We start from the raw sequence: 12,010 nt of genomic DNA on the forward strand, positions 1-12,010 counted from the left end.
CTGTCCTATAGAGCTCCCATTGAAAACAGTATGGGGCTGAGGTTATACTGAATACTCACGATGAAGTGTGGTGCAGAAAAGTACGTCTGAAATCTAAACTAGATTTCTATTTAACATATTTATGTGCATAGCAGTCTATTTTTTGTGTGAACACAGTTTAGTTACAAATTGAACTCTTTCTTCTTGACATGATGAATATCTTGTTAAAAGCTCGATGTAGATCCATTTGGAGGAACAGACTTCACTACATAACTACATGAGTCCACTTGATAACCTCAATGACACACTTGCTTTAACACTGTTTTCCTGTCCATCCAAATCAGGGTGCCATATAACTGCTCCCCTCAAACAGCCACTTGAATGTTCAGTGGTGTGAAATGTGCACATTTGAAATTTACCAGGATCAGTGAACCACACGCCGTGTTTTTGGTTAGTTTTTCTCTTACAGCGCTTTTTAACTTGAACTCTGGGATTGTAAATGTTTCCAGCCTTATTGCTGATCTCACTAGGCTGGTATCCTCTGACACAGACTGGGAGGATCTGACAAAGGCTGGCTATTAAGGCTAGTTCGACCACTACTGTAACAGACAGTTGGCCTTGTTAAAATGCCTTGGATGCTGACCGGAGCAATTTGACGTGGGTATCTGCCTGTCTGTCTCTGTCTCACTCACATTCTGTTACTTTCAACTCTGAAGAGGAGGCTGTCTCCCTCACTTTCCCACATACAAAATGCATCTAGACTACAAAGACAACCATTTCCATCCTCATGTCTCTTTCACTCTATCTGTGATTCCACAGCTTGCTATAGCCTGTCGAGTGTAATGCAAAAATGCCTTTGCTAAGTGGCCATCAGCTATGTGTCTATACTTCAGCGTAGACCAGTTCCTCAACGGCCTGCCACCACTGACCACTGACCACTGCTGAGAGGCATCCTCTTTTTTTGCGACAGTTGACCAACAGAGGGTGCACATGTGACGCCCCACCACTCATAAAGCTGAGCAACTGTGCAGATTTTCTCTCAGTGTGACTTTTTAGTACCTGTAATCCCACTCCCAGTAAATAATCAACAGCCATTACTGGAGCTGTTGGGTGTTCGTATGTACAACATCAATGGGAGACTGGCTTAAAGTTATCTCGGTGCTGTGACAAAGATTACAGCTGTATACTCAATGGAGGTTTACTGATGCCAACCTGAGTCTGATTGAAGTCCTTTCCTCAATCACTCTCTCACATGGCAGAGCCTGTGGTTCCTAAAGGATTCCTGTGAGACGGTAAAACTGCACAATAGTTTGATCAAGATGGCATATATGGAGTAGGGGCAAGGGGGAGCATGAGGATGAGAGCTTTCAGGAAAGCCTGGTCTGCTTTTCCCGCGATATGTAGCGTGAAAATCCTTTTCACCTCAACCACGCTAACTAAGCTGCCTGATTGAATCATTATCATCGGTTGTAGAAATCCAAGATAACATAAAAGAGTAGTATTAAAGCATTAAAGAGTTGGAGAACATAGCGTAATTTGTTTTAAACTGTGATTTATAGAGAGAACACTGTCTGTAGGTGTGCATACACACGGTTTTATTAATCTGATTATTTTTAGTTTTCGATTTTTGCGCACATGTGCACTAATATGGATTTTATGGATCGTTCCCACTGTTTTATAAGTGAGGCCCCTGGTGTGCAGTGAACTTCTACGGAATGAAAACAATAAATTTGTGAACGTTATTGAGGCTCATGCTGCGTAGAGTTTGACATTTCAGAGTGCTACAGGTTGCAATCTTTCTTGCTCTCTTCACCTTCTTTCTCTTTCTCTCACACACATAGACATGACAGTGGCACACTGGCCCTATCCTCTGTAGTTCGCTCAAACCCCAGAGTGCTGGCAGCCAAAGCCCCCTTTTTGCTCCAAGGATTAAACTGTGGATTAACACATCACACACATATAGGCACGTATATACACACACATTTATACAGAACACAGAATGACACAGACAGTGGAGCCAGGGGGGGGTTCGGAGTCACCCACATCATATTTTACAGTAGCTTTGTTCTACAGCTCTGCACTGAGAGAGACTTCAATCAAACAGTTCATAACATGGAAACCACAGTCGCTCTGAAGTTTCTCAAAGATTATTCCTAACAAAAGTTAGAGCACGGTAGTGTCTGCTGTTTTCAAATGCATGAATTATTCAGAGTGTCAACCAATGTCCAGACTCTGCCGCTCTATTACACCAAATCAGGCACTCTGCATACTGTCATGCATAAAGTCATGACAATTCGCTAATCAATTGCGATGCATGCAGAAGGTCACCCAAGTTTTACACATTATCACTTGTTTTGAACAAGCAAGGAAACAAACAAAGATTTAAAAGTTAGAACTAAACAAAAATAAAGATATGTGCTAAATATAGGCTGATTCACTGACTATAGACCTCATAACATCCTACATCCATTTGTGGAGAGAGAGACACGGAGGTGGACAAACTCCCCTGAAAAAGGGGGACCACTTTACTGACATTGTTTAAAAATAAATAAATAAAAAAAGAGCAGGTGCTGTTTAAAAACAGCCAATGCTGTGTTTTTAGTGAGTGTGGATAGTGTTTAAGCTGTCATCTTCTAATCTGGCTGGCTTAAACTTCCTGGGAGACTCTACAACGCATATAAACTTGTCATGGACTTTTCTCACACAGCTCAGGGTAGAGGGAGACAGATGGGTAAAAGGTTATTAAGTGCCGATCAAAATTCTCACTTATCTTAAAAGCATGTGAACAATAGTGGGTGAATAAACCAAAGTCCGAGAGCTTGCAAGAAGAAAAGTTTACACAGGTGAGGTGGAAGGAGACAGTGATGCATTTAGCTCAACTACCAAAGGACAGGATGATCAAATTCAATGCAATATGATGATACAAAAAAAAAAAAAAGAACGTCAAGGATCGAAAAACACAAAATCTTTGCAACAACAGAACGTGTCAATTGGCCAATATGGTAAGTGAAGACAGTTACAGGCAATGCTAGACAATAGCTGCTGTGCCAACACACTGCTTCCTTCCTCTATACTCCCATGATGATTTCAATCTAAAACACTGCTATTTCTTTCCCAGACTTTCTGATTGCACATTTAGTGACAAATGAGAAACATTTATGTGCACACTAACAGGGGGGGCAGACATTTTGAATTGTTCTGCAGAGGTGTCACTAATATCATCAACGATGGGTCTGTCCAGATGAACTGAACCATGTTAAAGCCACTGAAGTAAAGAGGTCCAGATAAAATACATCCCTTTCAGTTTATTTATTTTGACACCATACACACAGACGCACTCTTATCCCCACACCTTAATCCACTCATTAAAGTAACACTACTGAATCCCCCGGAGGTTAGGGTTAGACTAGATTACAGAATGAATGAGAGCCTAATCCGTCTACTAAAACCTGTAAAAGCTGTGTATAATTGAGCATGAAGGTAGCGCCATACAGGAAACTCAAATTGTTTTATCTTCTCAGATAAAACACTCATGGATTAAGAATACCACACTTCCCCTTCCACAGACACACACACACACATGCAAAACAACCCAACGAGCACAGGATTAGCAGTATTACTATACAGTATTCCCCAGAGGTAATATCACCTGGTCTTCAGCATCAGCGCAGATCAAAACCATGTTTGCATTGCTTTAAATCTAACTTTAATGGGGGTCTCATTTTTCTAAGCTGCTGATAACAGCGTTCAATCAGTCCAGATTATGATGAAAAGGGTGTATTAACTACAGGGAGAGCACACAATGAGTTGTGTGTGTGTGTGTGTGTGTGTGTGTGTGTGTGTGTGTGTGTGTGTGTGTGTGTGTGAGAGAGAGAGAGTATGGGGGGCAAACCCAAACATTCTTGTAGTCAAGCTTAGAATTCTAAATGCAGGACTTTGGCATGAATGTGTAGTCAGCAGGTGATCCTCTGTTCTGTGGAGAACATGGACCTCCAGCCTGCTGTCTGGGTGACTGATCCTCTTAAATGGAGTTAATTCACAACTGAGTTACATACTATGGACGGAATAAGTGTTATTCATTGTCTTCCTCATTTGCTCAATTTATCCAACATCCAGAGACTGAATTTCTTCTAAATATATAATATATGCATCCTGATTATTCACAACTTGGGTTTAGTTTTTGCAGTTTTGGCCATCATTCCAAATGGTTATAAAAAAAACAAAAAACAAAACTGAACTCACAAAAGTAATTGCTGAGATTTGATAACATGGCGACATCTCAGACAAGCCAAGAAACACAAACTGTCAGACCATAACTGTAACTGGGCTGTAAACAAGCCAACAGTTTAGGCAGATTTTCTGAACCACTTTATTTGATGGTGACGAAATGACGAAATTCAGGTATCTTGAGGTTTACTTCACAAGCGATGGTAAAAGGGGACAGAAACGGGTAAATTGGCACAGCTTAAACAGCAACATGGACATTTTACAGGGCTGTTGAGGCTCTCGATTTACAAGTCAATCTAATTTCAGAGCCTCAACTGTAAACTTTGGGTAGTGAATGAAACCTCAGGTACATGTGGCTAAAATAAGTTTCCTTCATATAATGGGCTGGGCTCACCTTCAAGAGATGAGGTAAGGAGACATCTGGAGGGAGCTGAGAGTTTCTGCTCCCTCATATTGGAAGAAGTCCGTTGAGGTGGTTTAGACACCTAATACACACCTGGATAACTACCTTTAAAGCTGTATTGATAGATTTTTTGGCCACTCAACACTGACGTCATGACGTTTATACTGTGACGTGTCACAATAGTCAACAGTGGATTATTTACACATCATTTATGCATCGAGCAACATCATCATTCGTGTCTGATATTCAGTCCCCTCTCCTCTTATACTACTTTAAAGAGCTCCCGACTGCTGCTGAAAACAGCGCTGATGAGGGCAGTGAGACAACCAAAACAGTAAAGTTGCAGTCTGTAAAACCAAAACTGAAAGCGTCTAAACCGGTCCATAAAGATGAATGGGACTTCAGTGCCTGGTGACATTTTTTTGGGATAATCACTACCAGAAACACATTCACATTTCACATTTGATCCATTGTCGATATTAAAATACTGAATCTGAAAAATACAAGAAGCTCTAAAGGTTTTCGGGATATGTTCAACTAGGAGGAAGCTGGTCACAAGCTAAAGCCTGTTGAGAGGGATGAGGACACACCGAAGGACATTTTTGATTGGATTTTGTCCTCACCCATAAATACTGGTGCTGGAACGCCCTGTTACTTGTGTGAACAATTTAACATCAGATCTAGGCCTGGTCTCTAATGTGAATTTCAGCTGGGTGTTTTACAGACCACGGTGGCAATAATTAGCTACCTTTTCCCTGGCTGTGGCTCATTTAAAGTCCACATCGAGAAGCTACTTTGGGCATATAGGGTATTGTTAAAGCTGGCTTAATTAAAGCTGCCAATTAAAACACTTATCACGTTAGACAAGAGCATTCTAGAGAATGTATGCATTTAACTGGTAAAAAAAAATGAGGAAAAGATCACTATCTATTGCTGCTTATTAGTCTGCTGTGTTGAAGGCCCATGTACATGTGTAAGCTGGTGGGTGTGTGCCAGAGGCCGCAGGGAATAATATCTCCTCCTTTTTGGAACGGCAAATTAGTTTGTGTGTGTGTGTTTGTGCGTGTGTGTGTGTGTATGCGTCTCACCTCACAACTTCTTCTGTCCTGGAGGCAGCTTCGTGGAATTGCTCCTTGCTTTGTTTGTATCGTTCCAAATTCTACAGACATACAGGAGGACAACACAAGAAGACATAAACAGAAAGCATTAGATTTTTTCATATGTGGATTAGTGTGCCTTCTTTTGTATGATAAGAGTGTTTCTAACTGTACACATGTTTTGGAGGATTTATTTTTGATGTAACATTTATTCACAGTGTCATATGATCACAGGATAATCACAATCACATTTTGAGGAGCAGCTTCATGTTGCACACGTTTTTGTCCACGTATGTGTCCAGACATACAACACCTGACATGCAACATGTGAAGTAAATAGGTTACTGTCTAACTTGGGTAAAGTACTGGAAGGGAAGTGCTAGATTGAACAAAAAGAAGAAAAAACAAACATGTTCATTAGTGAGCTCCAGAAATGCTGGTAGAGAGACTCTCTTTTCAATTCAATTCAATTTTATTTGTATAGCCCAATATCACAACAGAGTGTCTCATAGTGCTTTACAAAGTTCACTGAAATAAACAAACGAACAAACAATCTAATAAAGAGTCCAGCAGTCGATGAGGCCAATGGATCAGTCCGATGGATCAGTCCGAGGCATCACCTGCCCTTTATGACCCTCCTTCTTCGGGAAGGAAAAATTCAAAAAACCCAGTGGGAAAAGAGAAACCTCCGGGAGCACCACAGTGAAGGAGAGATCCAGCTCCCAAGGACGGACAGGCTGTAGCCTTGGACAGACGCACATCCATTGGCTGATGGAGAACCACATCAGCGGGGCCAGGACCAGGACCAGGATCCATAGGAACCAGGGAACCACATCAGCAGAACCAGGATCAGGATCCACAGGAACCAGAGAACCACATCAGCGGGACCGGGACCAAGACCCACAGGAATCTTTTCTCTTTGACGGGCAAGCCGTTTCTCCATTCGTTGTCTTTGCGCTAAGCTAAGCTAAGCTAAGATAAGCTAAGCTAATCAGCTACTTGCAGGAGCAGATATATCTGTCTGCCATAGTTATTGGACAGATATAACAGTGGAATCAACCATCTGATCGTACTCTCAGCAAGGAAGTTAATTAACACAAATTAACAAATTTCACAAAATATCAAACGATGCCTTTTATTTCCTGAAAGAACTTTCATATTCCATAATTACAATTTTTAACAGCATATCTTTAATGGATACTTTATTCTGTACTGTGAACATATACAGAAAACACTAACCACTAAATACATCACACACTTTGAAATAATCTCACCATTCTGTCTCTCCTGTCACATCAAATAAACTTCTTCTAAAACTCATATGGTATCAGTTTACTCTTTAGAGTGTGAACCACATAGGAGACCTTAGGTCCAAATTCACATTCTGTTTACACAAAACGTATAGTATGAAGGAAAAGTTGCGTCTTCATCCATAAGAAGGCTGTGCCATTCCAGCCTCTTCCAGGGAAACTAAAGCTCTGCAGTAATGAGTTGTGTTACTCATGCATTTTTTAAGGAATCATGATTTTTGACTTTGCAGCTTGCCCAGTAAGCACCAAACCCCAAGCAAACAAGCAGTGGTATTATGATAAAACAAGCAGCTAATCCACAACAACTGCAGCCTTTCCTCTGCTGATCCTCCTTAGGCCTTCCGCCGAACAGAACCCAACCTCACCAATATTTAACCAGCAAACTATACCAGCTGCAGAGGATGGGGAAAGACTAGAGAAAATAAGCTAAAAGAAGGGTGCGGGGGGAAAAAAAGAAAGAAAGAGACACAGAATAAGGCATGAAGGGGAGAGAAAAGAAAGAGGTGAGAAAAAAAAGAGGGCGAAAGCTACCTTTGGGCTTCGTGTGTAATAAGTATGTGCATTTGCAAAACACAAAAAGATGTCTTATGATGGCTGCAAGAACATTTAAATCTCACAAAAGTGTTCTTTCTCAGGGGCAAAGCTGTGGGTGCTGACTGAGTGACCACAACTGGCAAGTTTCTGGCCACAGTAGGAGCCCTGGTCATTCCACGACTTCTTAATTAAGGCTAGATAACTTGCTGAGTAACTGCCTAACACACAAAGTTGCACTACACACCAAAACCAACACTAAACCATGATATGGCTTGTGACTGTTAAGTTAATTATAAAAATGGGATGGCTACCAATGGGAATTTAGACAGATGGGACTTTAAGTCACACCATTCAGTCCAAATACTGTAAGTGCGTACATAGAAAAGAGCTGCACTAATTAAATGAGAACAAATAAGTTAATGTACATTTAAAACAAACACTGACACATTGTTTTAAATTGTACAAGTACAATGACCAGTGAAAAGGGCTCTGCCACTATAGATCAGACTGGCTGAGAGCACATTTATCAATTCCCACAGTCACTTCACTGGTGTTATCGCTATTGCTAAACAACTCTGCCAATCACAGTGGCGCATTGACGCCAATTGCTCAACAGACGAAGAATCAGCCTCTCCAGGAAATCATGTGGTTGTCCAACTACAAAAAAAAAATGTGTAGGTTGGAAAGGAGACTGTGATGCAGACGATTAGCGAGCTCTGGTAATCTGATGTCTCCCACATAAACGGGCAGAATGCAGAGTTCCAACAGACCTGTCTGAGGGGTGTAGGGATGTGTGTGATTGTTTTGTAGCAGTCTGATGTCATGTGATTAAATCATGGTAAACACAGTGGACCGTGGAGCTGGTGTGGCACATCTCCAATCAAAGGCTGCAGATTTATCAATTTATCTGCCCTGCTGTCTTCAGATGGCTGTAGAGATTAAATGATTAAATGTGAAATGGTTTTTATACAGCAGCTGTGGACAACAAATATTACAAGAATCACCTATTTTTATTTATAGATAAATGCAGTACAATTTACTGGTGCTCCTGCTTTAACCACATTAAATGTTTTTTTCTATTTTATCTATTGGTTGGAAGGTGTTACGTTAAAATTGACATTTTAAGCATTTTCATGGTATTTCTGGACATCTGCTTTAAGTATTTAGTCTGATAATGCTGACAAAATGACCAACATGGCAGGGTATTGATATTGCTATGGGACAATCTTGGACCAGATGCCTCTGAAGTTGCATAGGTGCACACAGTGACAACTCAGCACAGAAATACTGTGTGTGTATGCATATGAATGTTCTTTGTCAGACTGAGTGTGTACAAATTCTGTTTGATTCATTTCCACTTCAATTTGCCATGAATGACCATTGGCATGCCCTTAATATACAGTTGTCTCCCTGTTCTACCACTCATTAGACCTGTCAGTGGGAAGAAGGGCGAAGAATTTGTGTCACAGTACAATGGTACAATACAAAGGTTCTTCAATAGGGCCGGAGCAGCTATCATTACGAGCAAACCTTGAACAGAGCCTGTGGCTTTTTTCAGTGCCCATATCATTAATTCATCACATCTACTATCTAATGATAGTGATTGCAGTAACTCAATCACCATCATTAAACACCAGAAAGGTTATCAATAATTTAGTTTTTAGTGCTCATATCAAAACAGATCAAATACATCACTAAAGACATAGTCTGACACCAAAATGAAAACTCTGGTATGAATACATTCTAAAAAATTGATAGATTTAACCAAGGTTAAATTAATTCATCAATCAATCTTTGACAAGCATTTTAAAGATCACATAATGAGTGAAACTGGCTGACGGTCTAAGGTACACTGTCCAACCTTAACATACCAGTTTATATGCGGTTAAGTGGTGTGTGCATCGCCTTTGTCCCTACAGTTCATTTAGCCTCAGGTATGTACGTGAACATTTCTCCAAAAAAGGCCATAAAGGCCATGGGCCAAATATATTATTATTAGTAGTAGTGGTATATTTGTATCATTATTATTATTATTATTATCATTATTATTACTTTTGTGTTTGAAGTTTATTCTTATTCTTTTGGAGCTGTGTGTAACAAAAAGCAATTTCCCCCTGGGGATTATTAAAGTAATTCTGATTCTGATAACTCATGGAAACTGACTGACAGTGAACAAAGAGAAGAAACATGCTTACCGAGAACATTGCAAACCCTGCGGTTATAAGGCATTATGGACACATTTTACCACTGTCATTTTGGCTTCTTAGCACAGGACTACTCACAAGCCCAAAGTGTCAGTCTAAAAGCACACCAACGTGAAGTCAAGCTCATCATTTGACCTTATTCAAAGGAACAAAGGATGGAGCTATGCATCATTGGTTGCCACGGTGACAGTGAATTGAAGGGTGTTGGCAGCGCATCTTACCTTATTACATTAGCACTAGACTGTCACCATCCCCTTCTCCTGTTGCTAAACACATTTAGTCCACTCCTTCCTTCCTGCTCTTTTACAAATACCCTGCTCTGCAGTTATTTTCCACCATTCATCGATCCTTCATTATCCTAAACTCACCCACACTCGTACTGGTGAACAAGCTGTGAAATGTCCGGTAATACTACCAAAAGTTTCCACCCAAACTTGGTATTAATAACTTCTATCAGCAGCTTTAAATCCAAATCAAAAAATCTGCTAAATGCTACTCAGCTCTGTAAACACTGACTGTACACAAACATGCTTGCTGTTCATTTGACTAATATACTTCTGCTGCTGACATTGTGTGTGTTTGTGTGTGTGTGTGTGTGCGTGTGTGATGTGCTACTTTGTGTAAAAGTGTGTATTATGCATCTTGTCTTGTTTGTCCAGTTTATTTAAAGATGTTCTATTGCTACAGATGAAAAGTAGCTTAAAGCTAACTCTGGTACAATATGGTCAAATAATCTGGTCAGAATCATGGTAAAATGGTGACATTTTTGTTTATGTTGTATATTAGTAAATTAAATAGGTGTTCAGTAAGAACCATGTCAAATTGTATTTATATCATTTCTGATATTTAGATGAATCTGGACATCCATATAAATTAATGGCATGAGGAGTAAAAAGAGGATTTTAGACATACTGGATCATGGAACAACATCAGATATTTAGTCTTTTTTCAGTCCCAACTATTACTTTCTGCTTCTCTGGTCATCCCCTTGTGATGCTTCCCTCTATGTGAGCTTATAATGAATGAGCAGATAAAGGTTGGAAGTATTGTGCTCGGAGAAAACTACAACATTCAACACGTCAGCTGATTGACAGGATTTGGTGCAGCTAAAGCGAAGTCACTCAACTGTCAGAGCTTCCTCTACAACTATTAATATTATCACCTGCAGCTTCTTAACCACCACTTTCCTCTTTTCACTACCTACTCATTATGGTCACTCACTCTCCCACTCATCCTATACAGATTTCTTACTCTCACAGTGCTGAAGCCCTTTTTGTCAACCTTGCTCAGTTTTCCTGCCATGTCAGTCTAGACTTCAGCAAGAATAGGTGCTTCTAACATCATGGCAACGCTGAGGCTTCTCTCTGTATTTACTCAAAATTTCTATCCGAGCACTTGAGCAACAATCACAGTAGGGTACGGTCGATGTTTAGAGAGAATGGATAATTGTGGACCCAGGGTTAGGAATAAAAGCGAGGAGAAAACTCATGTGTATGGCATAGAAAAAGGGATATGCAAATGTCTATGATGGAAGAACTGTACATTATTTTAAAAGACAGCCATCAAAGTAAAATAGAATTGCATAGCAAGGAAAAACTAATGTGTGGATTGTCAACAAGCTTGTTAGCTGTGAAAAAGTGCCAACAGCTGTACTTTACAGTCATCAGCCATCAATAGCCAAACAGATTTCTGCTTTCTTACTGATGGTGATTGCAGGCATTCTCCCCAGCTGCCTACACATGTTTACATCTACCCTGCAACTATGGGTGTAATACATGTCTTAAATTTGGTGCTGAGTCGATGGCAAGCTGGGAAGTAATTAGGTAGATTTATTTTCACTGTTTAGTTCCATTGCTGTTAGTTCATTAAAACAATGTAATCTTTTTAAGGGTAATACTGAATTAAACAAAAACAACTTGCAAGCTACAAATCTACAGTTGTTCAGAGTAAAACGCAACAAGGTTGTCCGATCCTGAATAAAAGTTTGGGCCTCGACATAAACACACACAGTATGTATGTATTGCAAAATAAGAAAATATGTATTTGACACATTTGTTAGCAAAACGCTTCATTTTTACAGACATCACAAACATTGGTCTACAGGTGGGTGGCAAAAAAAAGGCGCACACACACACACCCACACACACACACACACAGCTCTTTGATCCAACTGTAAGAGAAGCAGTCTTTTAACCCACACACACTCCCACTTCATCTAACCTTTTGGTCTAACCTGACAGTGGCAGCGGCATTCAC

At 40.2% G+C, this 12,010-nt stretch overlaps 1 protein-coding gene across 1 annotated transcript in view; it reads right to left on the reverse strand.

Annotated features, from left to right (window-relative positions):
- Positions 1 to 12,010, reverse strand: part of chchd6a (coiled-coil-helix-coiled-coil-helix domain containing 6a) — a 67,011-nt gene that overhangs the window by 24,076 nt on the left and 30,925 nt on the right. The window contains exon 6 of the mRNA XM_070839944.1: positions 5,698 to 5,768. Within this exon, the coding sequence (XP_070696045.1) occupies positions 5,698 to 5,768 (71 nt within the window). The remainder of the gene's footprint in view (positions 1 to 5,697; positions 5,769 to 12,010) is intronic.

The sequence above is a fragment of the Pempheris klunzingeri genome, chromosome 11 (assembly GCF_042242105.1).
Source record: "Pempheris klunzingeri isolate RE-2024b chromosome 11, fPemKlu1.hap1, whole genome shotgun sequence".
NCBI lineage: Eukaryota > Metazoa > Chordata > Actinopteri > Acropomatiformes > Pempheridae > Pempheris > Pempheris klunzingeri.